We start from the raw sequence: 20,712 nt of genomic DNA on the forward strand, positions 1-20,712 counted from the left end.
GGAATAAACAAGTTCAAGCAGGGATTGATGTATGGGAGCTGCTGATTTCTTCCAGCTGAGGTTCTGAAGGAAACCACTGCTCTGTAAGCACAGCCTCTTTTGCATGGGCAGGCACAGCTCTGCTCTGCAGCGAAGACACAGTCACAGCAAAAATCATGATGAACATATTTTACCCCAGGACACCCTGCAAGGAGCAGCTTTCATATTTGCCAGGGGCTCTGAGAAGACAAGCCAAGACAAAGATCACTATCAATATATCCCTGGCCTCTACTTGCTACACATATTTCTGATCAACATCATTTACACAGGGAGGCCCTTCTCAGGTCCCACCATCACTGCCCCTTCTCCAAGGGCAGAGAGAGGCTGTCAGGGCACACCACATGGCCCTTAGGATATGCTACATGGTGTTTTTTGGAACTGCACGGTCTTGGCGTTACATAGCAATGCATCAAGACTCTAGGGCAGCATACAGAGCTCAGTTTCACTGCACCTGGCATGGGCTGCAGACAGCCAAACCAGCTGTGCAGCGTCCTGAACCACCAATGGGTCACATTCTCTGTTTTTCATAAAAGGGCAGATGATTTACTCTTTGATTTGGTAACGACAGCTACACCCAGAATTAAAAAGGATTACAGCTAAGGTAAAATTTGTCATTTTCAGTCAGGCTACATTTTAAACTAGAGGAATCCTTAACAATTCCTTAACAATTTTTACAGGAAGTAAAGTAATTGTGTGTTATTCTCAGGCCAAAATCTCAGCGGGTTTTAAAAACGCTGATACTAATCCCTGAAAATATTCCAAAGAAACTCTAACATATTCCTAAAAAAACATTTCCTATGCAAAGCTTCAACAGGAGGGAATACGAGGTTGTAATAAAGCTTGCAACTGCCTTCACTGTGAACATGCAGCAAAGTGGCTCCAGATTCAAAATTCTTTTTAATTACCTGTTGGATCAGAAACAGCTTGACCTACTTGCTTCACAGTCTACAAAAAGAACACCCAGGCACGCGCTCTCTTGGTACCACATTTTGCAATGAATACCCATGAATACCCATGTACATACTTTGATAAGTGAGCAGATAACTCCTCCAATCCTGCACAGCTGGTTGATCATTTAACTGTTAACAACGGTCCCTCTACCACCTAGGCTAATCTGAACCCCAAGAAAGTCAGCAATGCTTTTTGTAGCAACTCATTTATGCTGTACTTTCCATGGCATGAAAAACAGCCCTCAATTTTCTTCAAACTTCACAAAAGCCTTCCTCTTGTCATAACAACCTATCTGGCATTTTTCATATAGTACCTTTTTTTCTTTTCCTAAAAAAAATTATCATGAGATTATATCTGGAGTTTATTTTGCAATACAGGCAAATTTAACTATGAAGGCATGCCACAGTTGGACTGATTTTTGCAGAACTGGGTTTATAAGTTATACCAGTAACTTCTTTTAAGACATGAAAGCTTGTTAAGTAAATCTGCTAGGTAAGAACACCTATCTTATTTCCATAGAAAGTGTTTTGGGGGAATGTTGCATTTCCTGTAGCAAGCAGGAACAAATTAAACGTTCTACAAATAGCACTGTTCACAAAGTACATCAGCAGTTCTTGGTGCAATACTCCAATATGACCTTTGTAGGAAATGCATGTAGAACAGCAAAGGTGCAACAAACTCTCCACTGAAACAATGTTTTATGAGAAAGATCACAACTAAATACAGCTCATGAGTCAGATCTGGTGAAATCTAAAAGCACAATGACCATCGAAAAAAGGGACTTTTTACAACAATGGCACCTTTTTACACAACACTTCCTAAACCCTATCCTTTGGCCTCAAACACCTTTATTAAACGAGGAAGGTGTTTTATGCAGTCCACACACAAACTGATTACAGCCGAAAGGCTTGCACTCAAAGACACAGAGTTCTTCTACACAGCTCTTCTCAACAGCTTGGACCAGGTTATGTTCTCCCTTGTCCAGGCAATGGCTAAACTTCATCTCCACTGCAGGCAAGAAAAGCAGAAGGGAGACTTCAGGACAAGAGTTTGAGACATTTGCACCATTTTCCACTAGGGATGCATGTCAGAGTGCACATTCCTCCTCTGCATCACGCATCACATTTGCCTGCTTTACTGCAAAGAGCACATCTGTAGTAACATTTATTCACTCACTTTGCAGTACCTTAGAATGACAGCAGGAAGATGCAACATGCACCTGCAGCAGGAGAAAAGCACTGCCACTGACCCACAGAGTCAAGGAACAAAGCCAACAAAGTTACATTCCATGTAACAACATCACAGCCTGTCTGATACAGATGAATGATGTTGAGAAATTATTTGACGGACACTCATGGAAGATTCAACATTCCAAAACACAAATTATGCTCTTTCTTATGGTTGATCCATTTTCCAAACAAAAGGGAAAAAAAAAATGAGGTTGTGTGGTATGAGGTGGAACAAAAGGTAAAGTCTGCTGTTACTTGCAAACTGGCTCATTTTTTGACGGGCAATCACAGTATTTAGTGAAAAGCAGAAACTTCGACAATGTATGCTTTGGGCCCAATGGATATTCTGTTTAATTTGCAGATGAAGTTATAACATTTCAGAGTCCTTTAGAATGAAATTGCCAGAAATCACTCTAGCCAAACAGAAGCAAAGGTATCCTAAACGTCCTAAAGAGACTGCATCTATTGTCTACAGATTTGCTCAAAGAAACTAGCTTATCATTTCAGTTTATCTTCAGCAAGATATAATTGGGTTGTAAAGTCACAGACATTCTAAACTTTACCAAACACATAAGAAACAATTTTCTGTCTCTTACATCAGAATTGCACACCAGTGAGCGCTCTGTGAGCAGGCGAGAGCTAAAGTCAAAGGAAATGCAGAACAAAGTAGGTAAAAAAGATAACCAGAGACTATTGGTTATGCTCACAGCATAATCAGTTATCCAGAAAGAAAGTGCCCTGAAGGATGGAGATTTTACCTCTCACTTACCCTGGTAAAGTTGAATGAATCTGGGATGTAAGGCAGAGGTGATAATCCCATCTGGCAACTCTCTCAAAAATAATTTCAAAAGACTGGCTGCCGAATACACGTCCCCATCTTTACCAAGTTCCACCTCTTCTCCACGCTCGTATTGCAGACGCAACTGTTCTACCGTTTTCATGCTGCCATTTACCCTGAAGAGGCCTTCCTGTGTCATACCTGCAATTATACATTGCACATGAGATGGATCTGAACTAAGACATCCCATTCACATGATGAAACATTCCAGTGTGAATAACACACTCGTACTACTACAAACAAGGGCAATTAATACAACACAGATTAAACAGAAAAGGACCCAGATTCTATAAGAGTCCTGTTGCTTCAGTTTAGCAAGTAGCACGCTATCTTGAGTGAGACTCTACCAAATTCACACACATGACTACTTCTAGCTTCATATTTTAGGGCAACAGCTTCTTACCTGTGACCACCACGAAGCAAAACCATCTGAATGCATGCTGATTGTAGCAGCAACTCCATAAAGAGCACTGCAACTTTATGATAAATCTTAGTGAGTAAATGTGTATTTTGGACACCTCAAAGCCCAAAATATCCACAATGAAGAAGAAAAGCTACCAATCACTTCAGGCCAGAAATCTCACACCCAGTGAAGGCAATGAAGAAAGGATGTTTCTATGGAGGAAGACAGTTGAATCACACTATGTCAAATATCTAGGCACATACTGAGATTCAAAACCTAAAAATGAACTCATTCAATTAATTTTCCCCTAGAATACTTTCACCTCAAAAATTCTGTCTTTTCTAATATTATTTTTCTTCAGAAGCATAACAGTGAAAGAATAAAAATACATATGGTTTTCATTAGTTCAGAGTAGGCAATATGAAACAGCAGTCTGATAGAATGCATCCAGTCCAAGAACTTAATACTGATACAGTAGAGTCTGTAGAGAGAAAGACAAACTAATCTAGTAAGGGGGGTGGGGGGGGGGGGAGACTGGACAAGCTCTCGATCATTTTACTTGACTTATATAAGATCCTGCTCACAGATCCCACATTCCTGTATTCACAACAAAATACTTTATGCAGCATGCAGTGCTGCCATCTTGGGGGCAACAGAAAACACCGCATCTCAGTGAGCAAAGGACACAGTCCCCATGCAGACAAAATTTTCTTTCTTCTTCCAAAGTCATCTATGGAAATAAAGGGAGGCTAAAACACACTGGTAACTGTAATTGGATACTACTAATCTCGGCACAGGAAAACTTGTCTTCACCCATAACTTTTAACATAGACAAATTTAGTTCAAGAATGTAGCTGCCTGTCAGCTCAGCTTTAACAAATGGCTAATCAGTTCCCTCAGAGCTAGAAGAGAGACTGAAATGGTCTGGCTTTAAAAAGCCTTACAATGTCCACTACAGCATCTTTGCAGAATGGAAGTTCTAAGACAATACTGAACAAACAGTAACCGTTATTCACTTTGCCTCCCAACAGTTTGAATTCCTACCTGGGCCTCTATTTAAAATGTCTCCACAGTTAACTTCACCATTAATTCACAAAACAAACCTTAAGCAAGTACAAGACACACATTTCAAGAACTTCCCATGTAAGATGGCATCTTTGGGATTTTGCTTGCACTTTTGAGTAAGAGAATGGCTTGCATCTTTATAGGACTGGATACTCATCTTGGTGTTCAGAAGCCTAGTTAATTGTGCTGCAGAGTAGAGAACTTGGCTTGTTTAGTTCATGTTTGGGACACAGTTGTGTGGGATTTAGATCTTTTTATGGAACACAGAGCACAGCCCACAATTTGCAGGCAGGAGTACTTGTCAGTTTCTGGTTTTGATTAAACCCGAAATGACGCAAACACTTTTTCCGTTCTTGCTCTTTCAGTGTTCTAGAAGACCACTTTCAGGCAAGCTGAAGTAGATCAAGCCAGATGCTGCTGTGATCATGTTTTAACTTTGCTCTGTACCTTAATCCAAGCTAACCCTTAAGCCATGTTTGCATCTGTCGGCTTCTGAGGGTCGATCAAAACACAGACATGGAAGCTAAGGCTTTGAAATTGGATTATCACTACCAAGTAGCTAGAAGAAAATACTGAGGGTAGAACCAAATACAATGTCTTGTAAGATGAAATCACCTCCATAGAATATTTTTCATTGCTGAACAACTGCCACAGAATACATCTGTGCATAAAGGGTGCTCTTGATTTCTGCAAAGGAATTTCAACAACAGGATAAAAAGATGTTTCAACAATGGGAACCAAAGTCTCATTAAATGAAAGCAAAGAGAAGCTAAGAACGGGACATCTGCTTCTTTGTGGGAATTAATAACTAGAATCTATCTGAAAACCTGTGAGAACATGTCTCACACCTGGAATACTGTACCTGGTTTTCAGATCCCAAATTCAAGAGAGACAGGAATCTGCTGGAGAGAGTCCAACAAAGCCCTACAGGGATGACTGCAGGTCTGGAACATCTCTCCTATGAAGTATGAAAGAACTGGGTCTGTTCAGTCTTGATAAGAGAAGGCTGAGAGGGGATCTCATCAACATCTACAAATAGCTGAGGTGTGGGTGCCAAGATGAAAGTGCTAGGCTCTTTTCGGTGGTGCCCAGTGATAGGACAAGGAACTATGGGTACAAACTAGAACCAGAGGTTCCACCTCAACATAAGGAGACACTTCTTTGGACTGAGGGTCACAGAGCACTGAAAACAGGCTGCCCAGAGAGGTTGTAGAGTCTCCTCCTCTGGAGACTTTCAAAACCCACCTGGATGCATTCCTGTGTGACCTGGCCTAGGTGATCCTGCTTTGGCAGGAGGGGTAGGATCCAACGATCTCTGGAGGTCCCTTCCAACCCCTAACATTCAGTGATTCTGTGAATACCCCTGTATAGGTACTTACATCTTCTCACTGTCAGGGAGTGCTAAAGACAAATATTTTGCAACTAGTAATGGCACAAACCTTCACGAGTGAAATATTCCATTTATAAACTGAACGACTTGTTTATGAGAGTGTGCTGCCCTATAACACTATAGTTTACCTATTAAAAAAACTTCAGCATCAAGGTAGGGAAAAAAAAAGCAGCAAACCACACACAGTAATATTCTTTGCCTGTGGTTAGCGTTACAACCTTATTTTAGCCCCTGTACCACAAAAAAAGACAGATCTCTGCCTTTGAAGAGTAACATAAAGAGTCCTGTTAAGCACAAGTGACTCCCCATTAGGCTTACCATGCTGAGTGAGGTACTCGACTATATTCCACACAACTATTGGGATGCCGTTCTTGCTCAGTCCCTGCTGCTGGAGCTCCAGAAGACTCACCCCAAACACCTTTGGACAGGTTGTGTCCCTCTGCTTGCTCAGTGGAAGTGCAGCTATTTTTTTCATGTCCTCCTTCAATCTTACAGCCGATTTGCTTTGCTTAAAAGAGCAGAAGAAACCAAAAAGCGCATTAATCACATTTGCTGCAGAAAGTTGCAATCACAACACGAATACATCCATCAAAACTGGTTTCTGCGCTACACAACAGTTTTGGTCTTATTTTCTTTTAATCATAGGAAAGTCTCTGTGAAGCAGAAAAACTTAAATGAACAGAAAAAAAAATAGAAGCGTAACTAACAGTAAAAGAAGGTAAGTATTGTGTAGCTAAGGGAGAAACACACTTTTGTATGAAAGTTTATTAGAGGAATAAGTAACTGGGAATTGCAGGAGACTGCTTTTTTAACCCTCGGTTCACACAGGTTACAAAAGCAACTGGACGAAGATGAACACAAAAAATCCCAATACACCACCATTAGTGCAGATTGTCTTCAGGATGCCTGTCATCTGGGAGAATACACTGGGGGAGGTTTACTGCACCCTTCTTCTACATGGTGTTCCCTAGTAATTAATTTTGGCCATTGTCAGATGAGATAGCTCCTTATGAAAGATTCTGTTATGTTTATTATCTGCTAAGTCTGAATTTTAATTACTGAGGTTTTAAGCTTAGAGAGTGACTACGCAAACTAATCACACATAATAAAAGGGGTGGAAAGAAAGCACTTCGCAATAGATTCCACAGGCTCTTTTGGAGGCACAACATTCTCACAAGTTTTGAGTTGCAGCGACAGAGAAAACATGAGAACATAGCTAATAAAACCCAAGGCGATAACATAATGTATTTATAAGATCAATAATAGGCATAAATCTAAATAAGCACAGTGCTGCATGTTTTGAAAAGACAGCTCAAGACAGAGCAGCAGCATCACCTACCACAGTTGCGATTTCCATACATTCCTAAGCATTATTTTGCTAATATGGACAAGCACAGTACAACTGAGCAAACTTCACTCAAAACAAGCAAACAAAAAATGTAATTCTTGCCATTGATTAATTTCCTGACATTTCTGACATCATGGTGTAGTAACTAGGGGCCACTGCTACCATGGCATTTAATCTGTTTTTTTAAGAAGTCCACCATGACTGTGATGCTTAAAAATTAACTTATTCCTACTGTGTTGTATTAATGAACAAGTAATAGAAACAAACATCAACAATATTTGGCAGTAACACGAAGTAGTGCTCAGACTCTTCCCTAGGTCTTGGTGCTTGACTGTACTAAGATTTTAGTGAGGCATGTATCTTTCATTTTAAGGAAACCCTTGAAATCTCTTTGTGTGTGAGACAGCATTTGTACTGCAATCTGTTAAGAACCCATATATCTGCACCAGCGCTGCCACTGACTGCTCTTCCTTAAGACACAAAATGATCTAGCAGTTCACTTTACTCACTTTATGTTTTTCCCATTAAACACAGCTATCTGGAGCACATGTGTGTTCTATAGTCCCAGGTGATATATATATATATATATATATACATATACACATATATATATACACACACACCCCAAAACATTTTTACTACTTATGAAACAAAATTGTAATATATAAATAAAAGCAGCATTATTATGACCTAATATTATGATAAACAGTGCATCAGTGTTTGAATGAGAATCTGACTTACTAAAATATTACATCTCTTGTCAAACAAGATGATCCCACTCAGGATTAAATTAATAATACATGATTTCCACTGCAGGCAGACACATGCCAAGGCAAAAATCGTGTAGCTTGGGTTAAGTTCAGAAGATAGCAAAAATCCTTTGAGCGGTTTCTGAGCAGCTGTTATGTTCACAGAGCTTTTCCAATAAAGGCCTCTAATTAGCCTTACAGTCTTGCTCAGCTACAGGTTTCTAGCCTGCTTCCATTCGAAGCATTCAAAAACCTGCATCATGGAGCTGGATCTACTTGGAGAAACAACAATAACTTCCCATGTCCACAGGAACAGCAGAGGACATTTTTGAGCTTGTTTCAGGATCTGGAGAGGATGTCCTAACTAGCCAAAAAATCATGCATGGTTATCCAAACGCACATCTAACCAAAATAAAAATTAAACCATCCTCTCAAAACAGCTCTGAAACAAAGAGTTCAATGTTGTATGGTCTTATAGGTGGAAGACCTGATGTTACACAGAGAAACCAAGACTGGAAAAAGCAGCGTAATCATCTCTGCACGATGGTGCCACCCAGGCATGGCTGAAGTTGAGAAATGCTATTTATATGCCACAGAGACACACTTTTCCAAGCTCATCCAACGACATTACACAGGGAACGATGCAGCACAATTGCTTGAGGAAAGCAAAAGGAAAGCCCGGAATCTACTTTATTAACCTCTAGATTATTAGTCTTCATACTATCAATCTTCAGATTCCCCAAACGACCGACAGCTGCTGAGGGCGTAGATGGAGAAAGCTGGGGACGAAGAAAAGGCACCGGGCCCAGGCCGGTCTCTCGCCTCGCCCCGCCCCGCCAGGGATCTCGGGGGAGAGCGGGAGAGAGGCAGCAACCAGTCGCTCCCCACTCCCCTCGGCCTGGCCACACTCCGCAACCGATCGCCCGGCAACGCCGACCCCGACCCCGGCCCGGCCGCCCAGCGTTTACTCACACGTATGGCCAGCGCCCCGGCCCCCATGCCGACCGGCAGCTGAGCCGGCTCCCGCAGCCCGCGCGCTTTTACTGGGCCCCCTCAAGGCGGGAGGCCTGGCTCCAGGGTGCCTCCCGCCCTGCCGGCCCGCCCCCGCCGCCTATGGGGAAAACGGGGCCTGCCCCTTGCCCCTCCCGCGGGAGCCGCCGGGGGGGCTCGGCGTGGGACAGGCCCCGCGGCTGCCCCGGGAGACACACCCCCGCCCCCCCTCCGGACATCACCGCGACCCCGTGTCAGCCAGCCGCGTGGTGCCGAGCAAGAAGAGGAGACACCGCGCCTGGGTAAGCCCAGGCTCGGCGACAACCGGCTGCAGCTGGAGGTGTCCCCAACGAAAGCCCCTTTCAGCCGGGTAGCGTTCGCAGTGCTGTGATGAAAGCCGCTAGCATCTCCTGTCCTCGCACGCCTAAAGGATAGCAGAGAGACGGCCAGCGTGGCGTGGAGTCCAACCGGCGAGGCAAAACGAGCCCATGTGCCAAGGAAGCCTCCTCATGGCATAACCAGGCTTGCCAGGGCCCAGCAGAGCACAACTCGGTGCAGTATTTGGCGTGGATGTATAAAATGTGAAGCGGTGTAAACAAGCCCTGCAGTGATTTTCCATCTACGGATATGTTTGTGAAATAAGATTAAATCGAAAAGGAGAGGGAGGAGGGCACCCTCCACAGCTACTGACTGCCAGCAGTCACTCATGGCTTGGGGAAGAGGAATTCAGCCCCCCAGTGCCCTGCTGCTGGCCACCACAGCCTGGAATCAGCCTTTGGCCTAGAAATTTAAAGCATGTTTCAGAAGAGAGCTGTGGGCTTGATTCTCTTTTGTGGAAGCACGTGCATAGAGAATGTTGGTGTGAAGAGTTCAAACATGAACAGCAACTATGGCATTAAGACTTTTATAATTCTGTTTGAGAGGCAGCAGATACATTCTTACTCTTTAAAAAGCAAGACCAGAAGGCAAGCACTAGCAGCAGCAGCCCCAGAGCCAGTGCTCTGGCTAGAGTATTTTTCCACCACAGCTGTTTAACAGAGCCAGGAAAATCACACTTCTGTTAAGTCGCTGGAGCACTTGGGGCTGTGACATGCTGGTAACTTCTGTGTTGATAAAGACACTTCTGTACTTGCTTAATGTCTTTAAAGAGATGAAGCCTAGTTTTTGTTTGTTTGTTTGTTTGTTGTTTTCTCTCCTTTTCTCCTGTGTGGCAGAAGAATGGGAAACCAGCCTGAAACTTCCTCAATGCCTTCATCCTTTCCTAATATTTCCTCAGCAGCAGCCCACAGGGCCAGCTTCCCCTGTGTAGGCATGGTAAGATTTTCCCGAAACTTTCCTTAACTCTAGCCTAGAAGTAAGTGGACTCCTTCCTACACCTTCCATCCCTCCCACAGAGACATGTTTCTGTACATCCCTATCTTTCTCCTCTCCCTTCACTGAATCACCACCATCCAGGATGACAGTTCAAAGGAAAGGTGTGACAGATGGGGAGCACCAGTAGTATTTCTGGCACCACAGAAATCAGCCATGACCTGCTGTGCTATTCCTCCTACTCAAGAAACCTTCACTGTTTTGCTGTAAGCACTTCAGAGAAATCCTTAGAAAACAAAAAATTAGAAGCGGCCATATCTATCACGGAGAATCAAAAAACTCCCCAAACCCAACAACAACTATGACCACAGGATGAGGATTTATGCAACTTGTCATAAAAACATCTAGACACCTGAGAATTCAAATCTGAGGAAGCACATTGTGAAAGACTGAGGAAAAGTCTGTGGAATCCAAGAGTATCCTTAAGTGTTTAACACCTCCCATGTCTACCTTTGATCACACAATTGCTTCCTATAGTTTCCAGCTATGCTGTTACCATCTGTGTGCAAGAGGTGCTCCACTTTTTAACATGCCTGTCTTCTAATGGAGGTGACCAATGAACTCTCTGGCTGAGATCCCACCTCCATCATCTACTCTCTAATTCTATGTAACAGCTAAAAGCTAAAGTAAAAATACTGAACAGGACAGGCTAATAAAATCATGCAATGAATCAAGAAAGGAAAGGCAATGTAATTCCCCTCCCCCTTACACTTGTTTACAAATAAGGTATTTAACCTCAGATGCTGAAACAACATTCCCAGAGGGAAGAACAGCTGAGGAGTTGTGTTAGAAGTTCAAAGGAAATTCCTCATGCCACTTGGTGAATAATCTTATTATCTCTGCTATGCAACATGTTGCTTTAACCTATTACTCATCATTTACACTGTGACATCGGATTTCAGCACTAATTTCACAACAGCCTGCATAAAAGCAGGCTACTGTGAAACAAATGTCTATTGCCATCTCTGACATCCTTGAACATTACTCTGTTCTCTCTCAGCTAGTCCAAGTAGCCAGCTGCAGGACACTTGCTATGACCTTCCAGAACACATGAGAAGGCTAGTCCAACTAAACATCAGCATACTCAGTGACCTGCATGGTGTAAGACCTGGCAGCTGCAAGTGAGAGAAGGAGAAAAATCAAGAAGCATGAAAGAGCAGCTGAAAACTGCCAGATCAACACATCTGGCTGACAGTTTTCTCCACTGTTGTGTAACTAAGAACTTCTCATCCGAAAAGCAATAGTAAGACACCCTTAAACCAAACCAAAACAAGCTATAAAAAGCATGTGATTCATTTTGATCAAGCCATTTATGTGAAGTATTGAAATACTACTGAATTGATTTGGCTTGGTAAAATACAAACATAAGGATAAGGAACCAAGAAAACCCAAATAGTTACCAAATAGCAGAGTACAAAATTAACATACAGTTAAACAGCAGGGTTAGCAGCCTACTGAATCTATGAGATGGAGGAAGACATGCTAATTACAAAATAATACCAGACTTCTTCAGACTTATCCAGTTACAAAGTGAAATGTATCTGTGCAGAACTGTTTGATAGCTGAGGGTTTGGTGATCTACTTAGATCTTATTTACAAACAGTACTATTGCAGGGCTGTTACAGTTTAGGTTATGATCCAAGGAAAGCTGAATTTTCAAAACAGCAATAGAGTATGAGGAGGAGGAGTGCTACTGCTGCTGCCACCACCTCAGCTGCTGGCTTGTAGTACAGTACCCAATGCCCCAAACCAAAACTGTATCACAGCAATTCACCTTTGTCCAGGGAAATGGCTATGCCTGCATGAAGTTATACTAAAAATCACCATGGCTGTTAAATGTGTGTGGGAGAGTAAAAGCACAAAGCATGTTACACAATTTCTGCCTAAATACCATACAAGCTGCCCAACAGCCAAACTGCTCCTGAGGATTTTACTCCTCAGTTACACAGCCCAGGCCTGTGTTACAAAGAAGTTCAGAGGCTGGCAGTGGCACCAGCTCTTAGGCTCAACCTGCCAGCAGTCAGGGCTCCCCGGGGTCCAAGTGCTGGAGGACACAAAATAAATACAAACAAATAAACTTCTCCAAGCGGCCAAGCAAAATGCTGCCTCCTGGCTCCAGTTTGATCAGCTTTCTGCACAGCTTTGCTTGTTAAGGATGGTGCTGTTCAGTAACGCTAGGTCAAAATACACTGGGTTTGGAATAATTTTTCCAAAGATATTTCTCTTCTAAACAGATTAAGCATCTTAAATATCTAAAACTAATGTAAACGGGCTAGGGGGGTTTTGTTCACTTTTGTGAACAAATACATGGCTACCTTGCACTTCTGCATGAAAACCAGAAAGTGAAGGGGGGACTAGCTTGTTTTCACTTCATTGTGTTTTCTAAATGGAGAAACACCAAAAGCCACCAAGCAGCACTTAGAGGACAAAAAATTAAAACCAACACCTGGGAGAGCTCTTTCACTTAAAGATAGGGCACGGCTCTTTTCCAGTGCAAACCCTACAGAAATGGCGGGATGAATTTTGAATGTCTTCACAGCGCCTTTGCCCTTAAAGGCAGGGGAGGACGTAGGGAGAAGGAGAAAGCTGATGCAAAATTTATGATCATAAAGTAAAAAATAAATTCTTGTTCTTGAAACAATTTACTGTTTAATGAATGTGTGCTGCTGCTCAATATTATCTTGTTGGCTATGACATCCCACTTTTTAATACAAAATTTCCCTTAGGAAAAGGCAATATTTGTTGGTGGCACCCATTACTACATGTGACTTCTCTGAAGGTAGACTACTCTGAACACTGAGTACTTTATCATATGAACAGTGCTGTAAAAGAAATAACCAGTGGTTGATAAATAGGAAAAGGAATCATAAATAAACAATTTGCTGTTGTAAGCAAACAATACCATATTGTACCTATATTTTAATTTTTTTTCCCCCTGAGGAAAGATTTTTTTCCAAAGATCTATGGCTTGTGGTACTTGAAGTTTTGTATCTTCCTCTCTTCTCCTTTCCTTCCCCCAGATTGTAAACACATTTCAAAGGGCTGCGCTGTTTGAACTCTGCAGAGCTTCCACACACTGGAGCAAGACCTGTGCAAGTCATTAGAACTATTCACAAAAATATCAGTGGTCCCAAACTGGTGATGAAAGGAAGTATCACCTCATGTCATAGATGATGCAAAATGGGATTTTGGGTGGTCAAATCCCTTTCAACTCCCTGCATATGTGCAAGGCCCATGAAAATGCTGACTAAATGAATCTCTTGAGTATGTAAACGCTTGTCCTTAGCTCAGAAGGAATGGGTGGCTTAATTACAACAATATAAAGAAAATAAATACATATGTGGCATAATATTTTCTACCAAAACTTTCAGAGGTTGGCCACTGCTATATCATGAAGTGTAGCCTGTTACTCATTTCAGCAAGCTACCAACCACTGTCAGCTAACACATCAAATCTGCAGCGAAACAGCCTGCCCCAGCCACATTTCAGCCTAGATTTCTTCCATTAGCCACTTGAGACAGAACATTTGTGGGTATTTGATGACTCTCGAGGTTGAAAACAGAAAATAAAGCAGCTTATATAAGTTTAGAATTGATGTAGCTGACTAAATCGATAGTGAGCTATTAGCTGACTAACTATTAGATCACTAATCTCTACTTAGTAACATAGATTCACATTGGTATTTTTAGAGAGGTTTGCCTCTTACTATTGCTGCAGTTACTTAAAATTTGATGTGGAGTTGCAAGGAGCTCAAATGGTTTATGGCTAACTAGATCACAGACGTGTTTCAGTTTCAACAAATCTAAGAAACAGAATTGTTTCTCCCCCAAGCATCCCACAATAACAGCAAAGCAGACCACTGTTGTTTGTGAATTAATGTATCTTGTCAGTGTGCATGCTACAAAAACCAGCAACCAAACAAGGTCCAGGAATGGCAAGGACCATGGAGATTCATTCCTGCATGGAAGAAGCCGTTTTCATACACAGCATAAACTCACGCTTGCATCCCCATCTTGTGGCAAAAGAGAACAGTTGCAAGGCAACAAAAGAAAATTTTATTTGGCTTGGGGTAACCAGAGTTTCACAACCAACCCACAGGCAGGGATGCATACGGCCCATCCTCTTGGCTCAGTAACTGCTTGCTTTCAGTTGGTGTGGAAAAGGTCTCCATTTCAGCTCTGTGCCAACCAGTGTAGGAAATCTGCTGGCAGCGCTTTAGGAACACTATCCTCTTCTCAAGCCTATCTTAGCAGGGCAAACCTGAGCTTAAGTCCATGAATTTTACAGACTGTTGTTAAGTTTTGGTTCAGGGCTATAAGTAAAGCAGGAGATAAGAGACAGGGGCTGCAGTGAAGATCAGAACAGGGAATAGGTCCATTTTCCAGAAGGCACTTGCTTTAGAGACTAGTCCTATGTTGGCACAGCAAAGCCTTCTTGGCTGAGTTTTGCATGCTCAGGCTGTACAGACAAAGTTGTTACGGAGTTTGCATGCACATTCTCTCCTAAGCCAGTTTCTGGTGAGAACTGTCACTGGTGATTAGATAACATTTTCACTATACCTCAAAAGCATCCACTATTATTTTGGAGGTAGAAGTGCAGTGTGTTGTGTCCCAAACTTTACAGAGAGTTGTGTGTTTTACCCAACATTAGCTGCTGGGGCATTTTGTAAATAACTCAAAAGTAATGGAAACAATTGAAATACGGAGGCCTGGGAAGGCCAGAGTGACCCAAACCCCTCAAACCTACATCAGAATAATAGTACTTCACTGGAAGCCCTGTGAGCATAATGACAAACTTCACAGATAAGCAATGCTTATCCCCTCTCTCTCTCCTCACCTCAGCCCTTAACTCAGGTTGCGAGTCAACCTTAGGACAATGGCATTGCTACCCTGGAGCGGGATACATGCTCCTAAAAGTGATGCTTGGTGAAACCTGCACCTGGGTTTTAAAAACAGGTGGATCCAGGCAGCAGCTGGCAGAACTGCAGCATGCTTAAAGATATATAGGATACCCATGGAACAAGGTGAGTGCGGGAGCCTGTGTTACTGTTCAGACACGTTTCTAGGGATATTAATGGAATGTGTAACCTACTCCAAAGCCCTCAAAAATTTCAGCCTGTATTTCCTGACCTAGAAAGCCAGCCTCTGTGTCTGGCTACACCTCTGTGCCCAGTCCAGGTCAGGAGCCCTAGCTTAGAGGGATCAAGATACCACTAGAATCCAGCTGTAAACTGGGCAATGTTGTGGGAGCTTGACTATCACATGGTAATGAGACAGCCTTAGCCAAAAGTGAAGATTTAGACTTCAGTCAACTGAAAAGATAATCTGAACTCTTGAATCTGGGCTGGACTTTGTGGAACGATTGCAACATGGCCCAACATGTTTGGGATGCTGCTGTTTCAAGAGTGCCAGTGACTCCAGGCATCTATCATAAAGCAGGGAAGAATTTCCAGGATTCCTCAGGGAGACAAGCAGTAGAAGGCAAGGGAAAAAACAAGAGTAATTTATTTTTTTCTATCATATTTTGATGGGGGAAATATCTCTAATATTTCATGTTTAAAATGTTAATCTTTTGGCAACCAGCTATGTGCAGCTGGTTAAATTTTTTTTTTGCCTGAAGATTTCACATTGTGTGTGTGAACTTAATCTCACACCTTTCTCGGGCAAAGCTGCTATGTCCCTACTGATGGCTGCCCAGGAGATGGCTGACAGCAGAAGTAAGAAGACTGCAGAGATGGCTACTCACAGCAGTCAGGATTTTCTGCTCATTAGTACATTTCTGTTTTTTCATTGCCTCTCTGCACTACAGATGTAAAAGCCCAGGCTCTCCCTTCAAAGAAGCTACTTCCCAGCATCCCTGCAGACTTTTTTATTTTGGTGACACAACTAATGCTCAAAACCCTTTCACAATCTACCAAAACTATTCAGTTTATTTGCTGAAGATTTTGCACTGAGGGAAACGGCCACTTAACACAGACTGTTGCAAGTGAACTTGGTGGCCTCAAAGATGAGGCACCAGCTAGCAAATTATGGCCAGTCTTTCACCCCATTTCAAGTGTAACTGGGGGTGGGGGGTAGGAGGAAATATTTGAACATGTCTCCAACTCAAAATAGTATGAAGTCTTACCCAGAGTGGACTGTGGATATGATCTTCTATTAGCTTGTCAGAAAACTTTGTTCTTACTGGCTATGGACATTGCAAAAGGTATCTTATGAGTAGATGCTGCCCTAGAAAAGGCTGTGAATCACAAATCCAAGCCAAACAGGCAACAGAAATCACCCATCCCTGACTGCAGGGTGAAGTGAAGCATGCTTGACAGGAGAGAAATGCGTGAGCCAGGCCTAAATAAAACATCTACACATTTGGTGGTTTTTTGCTGTTGTTGTAGCAATTAAAATAAAAGTCTGTGTAAATAAAAAAGTCTCCGTGTAGCAGACTGCAAAAAGCCACATCTGATACTGCTAAAGGATCCTGTCCAGTAATTTCTGTGAGCAGAGAAGCTTATGAGCCAAGATTTAGGCACTGGAAATGAAAGCCATTCATGAGGGGATTTGCTCCTAAGCTTTGTGGTGCAACCATATAGCACTTGCATTAAATCTGCTCTTGTTTTAGGAATCTCTGGTCTATCAGGAGTTTGTCATTGCCCACAGGGAAAGTAAAACTCAACCTTCGTGGTAAAGCTCTGAGGACTTATTGTGGCTATGCACCTTCTCTGGAAAGGATTAGAAAGAAGATCTTGTATTGGCTGCCATTGCCCTGTGAGTAGTTTTTATCAGGCTTTTACCAAGTGTGTAAACCAGGCACTTTAAAAATGAATGGCATTTGAAAAGTTGATTTAATGCAGAAGTGAGCATCCTAGCTGAAGCCCACTCAAATGGCCTTCAAAAGATACCCATAACAAACCCCTTGATTATCTGTTCTGGTTGGAAATCATACGTCCTACAGCCAAGCAAAATGAGGCAAACTTTGCAAATCTGATTTTGTCCAGCTTTTATAAACTTCTTCATTGATTTTGTTCAGTGCCCTGAAAACTAGTACCAAGGAGAGATGCAGAACTAAGCAGAGCTGCTCAGGAAAAGAGTTTGATTTTTTTTTTTTTTTTAAAAGTGTATTTTTCATGTCAAATATTGGCACACACCATTTTGGATGAAAATTGATTATTTCAACTCTGAAATTCCTCCATCACATCTCATTGACATTCTGGCCAGATGGCTACTCTGCTCCTATCCTTTGCTTTAGCTGAAAGTCCAAGATTTGCTTTGCCTGTGGTATGACAGCGAACCCTGGATCTGTGAAGTGTTTCCAGCTGAATCAAAGAAACACCAATTCTGCTCCTTAAAGTATGGGCATAAACTCATTTGCAGTACTGTACTATGTTCTGCTTCATAAAATATTAATTTAAATGAAGAAAAGTCCAGGAAAGAACTAGATGGATTAAACAGAGACAAGAAAGTTCAGTTTGATGCTGCAAAATGATGAGTGAAAACAAATGGTTGCCTGCTGCCACAACAAAGCAGAGATAAACACCAGAAGGCAACGTTAGTAAAAAGTCAAAGTGGTGTAAGGAATTAGTGAATAATTTAATTTTAGGATGGAAATAATATAAATACTCAAAACCTAATAACATTCTAGAGTAGCCCTTTGGATTGAGCAGTGAAGGTAAGAAACCTGACTGGTCTGTGATGAGGGTGCTGTTGCAGCAGGAAGCAGCCCTAGGGATCCTGCAATTTTTTTCCTGTCCATGGTCCAAGGGGAGGTTTGATAGGGAAAAATACATTACATGGCAACCCTAGGTCACAGGGTTTTATGGGAACTGACTTTCCAAATAGAAATTTTTTTTTTAGTTTGGGACTTTCCCCTTTTCAGCAAAAGAGGGGAAAGCAGACATGTTCTACAAACACGCTCATTTAGTCAAGAAGCTGTTTTCCACCGAAAAGAGATCATCTGGAGATTTTCAAGGAGCCCAAGCCCTAACATCTGCTTGAACTGTAAACTCCTTGGGCAATAGCCTCATCTCCTTGTTTCTTGAGTGCCAAACATCCTTGGCGAGACAGACAAATAAAGGATGACCAGGTGAGGGAAGCAGAGTCTGTCCAGCTCCTGCCAGCTTGCCTTTCCATGGTCTGTCTGTGAGAGGAGACAGCAGCAATTGACCCCAGTGCACTGGGACAGCTGCCAGGCTGGAACAGGGAGTTCCACAGTGATGTACACCATATGATGAACCTGACCTTGGAAAGATCAAACATGACTTTGCAATGCGCAAGCTCATAATGGATTAATGCTGAATGAAAGGGTAAAATAATACATAAGAATAAATGATTGTTTTCAATAAATCAGCCAGGGATTGTGTTGAATGAAACAGGAGGTATTTCAGGAACCCAGGCTACAGTAAAAAGCATGTGATCGTTTGAACAGTAACTCTGTTCCAAGAGGAGAAAAGAAATGGAATTGAAGAGATTGTTTTTCAATTATTCTATTACAAAACTTCAGCATAACTCCTCTCTTCTACTTGCTTGCTCACTCATCTCAAGTCACACAGGTCTCTATATATCTTATGCATCTAGAGTAATAATTTTTCTTCTGGGAGAAGATGCATCCTCCTGCAGGCCTTGTACATTTTTGCCTCCTACAAGTATCTTGGGAAATGTAGTTTGCCAAGCCTCAGCACAGAATTTAGCTGAGCACTTTCACACAGCTTTTTAAAAGGTCGATTATCAGATATGCAGGGGCAACTCAGCCACAGATGACAGATTTATGTCATGATTGCATACTGCCCACAGCTCATGATTGGTTCCAAGTATGATCCAGGATCTTGAGTTGCAAGTCAGTTTCTTTGCAATGTCAGCTAGTCAAAAAACCAACCAACCAAGCCAAACCAAAATCAAACAAACAAAAAAACCCCCAACAAACCCAAACATGCCTGTGTGCACATAAACACACACAGAGTGTGCTTCCTGCTGCAGAAAGCAAGAGGGATCTCCGTGTGTGGGAGCTTCTATGGAAAGCAGGAGAGAGAGCAGCTCTTCAGTGAGTGCTCACTTGTCTGAGCCTGGCTGAGCAAAAAGCATGTGCACAGGTGTGACTCAGATGTGATTGATTGCTCCAATTTACCCTTGTTTTTCCCCACAGCCTTCTTTTCCTGCTGTGGCTGCCAACTGATTCAGTGTCTGTGCTGGCTCAGAGAGGCTGCAAGGTCATTTCTGCTCAATTTCTCCCACAGAGTACCTAATGATTTGGAGTTGCAGCACCCTTGCCTGTAAGAGTGAAGACAAAGCAGTGAGGATTGCTGCCACTTGCTATGCCTGCTCTCAGTGGAGACTGTAAAGTCTCCATGCAGATAATTCTGTTTGTTTCACAGCCCATAGGTGTATTGAGGGTCATGTAGGTATCAGACAAGGTCAAGGAAACAGTGTAGCTTGAATGTAGATGAAACAATTGTCACCTTAGGGTACTGCACTTCATGATCACAGTATGTTAGGGGTTGGAGGGGACCTCCAGAGATCAGTGGGACCAACCCACTGATCACCTAGGGCAGGCCACACGAAACATGTCCAGGTTGGCTTTGAAAATCTCCAGAGAAAGAGACTCCACAACCTCCCTGGGCAGCCTATTCCAGTGCTCTGTCACAGTAAAGTAGTTTCTCCTCATGTGGAGGTGGAGCTTCCTGTGTTCTACCTTATGTCCGTTTTTCCTTTTCCTATTAATGAGTGCCATTAAAAAGAGCCTGGTCCCTTCCTCTTGACACCCACCCCTCAGATATTTATAAATATTAATAAGATCTCCTCTCAGCCTTCTCCAGACTAAACAGTTTCGGTTCTCTCATTTTTTCTACACAGGAGAGATGTTCAAATGCCTTAATCATCCTCATAGCTCTTCATTGGATTCTCTCCAGCAGATTCATGTCTTTCTTGAATTGGGGAGCCCAAAACTGGATACAGTATTCCAGGTGTGGTCTCACCAGGGCAGAGTAGAGGGGCAGAAGAACCTCCTTAGACCTGCTGGACACACTTTCATTGAACACTTGTATTCACCACGACAGGAATACCCATTTAACAATGATGGTACAGCAGGGAAGAGCATGCCCTGTGAACACCCAAAGCAAAGGCCACATTGAGACAGGAGCACAAATACCTTTCTGATATTTTGATTCAGCACTCTGAGTTAGCAAGAGGTACCCACTGCTGGTGGTATTAAAACAAATTTCAAAGAGAGTGATGGAATTGTGGTGGAGTTTAGACTCTCCAAAGAATTCAGCTTCAAAATGTATGAATTCAAGCACCTTACAGATGCATACAATGCAACAGCTCTGTCTTTGTGATAAATCAACACTAAAAAGTGA

General features: G+C 42.4%; 1 protein-coding gene across 1 annotated transcript in view; it reads right to left on the bottom strand.

The window, feature by feature from the left end:
• FAM13A (family with sequence similarity 13 member A) overlaps window positions 1-9,026 on the bottom strand; it is a 114,840-nt gene extending 105,814 nt beyond the window's left edge. The window contains exons 1-3 of the mRNA XM_054383266.1: window positions 8,985-9,026; window positions 6,234-6,423; window positions 2,989-3,198 (exon numbers count right to left, since the gene is read on the bottom strand). Of these exons, the coding sequence (XP_054239241.1) occupies window positions 2,989-3,198; window positions 6,234-6,423; window positions 8,985-9,011 (427 nt within the window). The 5' untranslated portion in view covers window positions 9,012-9,026. The remainder of the gene's footprint in view (window positions 1-2,988; window positions 3,199-6,233; window positions 6,424-8,984) is intronic.
• Between the last annotated feature and the right edge of the window lie 11,686 nt (window positions 9,027-20,712).

This window comes from Indicator indicator, chromosome 8, assembly GCF_027791375.1.
Source record: "Indicator indicator isolate 239-I01 chromosome 8, UM_Iind_1.1, whole genome shotgun sequence".
NCBI lineage: Eukaryota > Metazoa > Chordata > Aves > Piciformes > Indicatoridae > Indicator > Indicator indicator.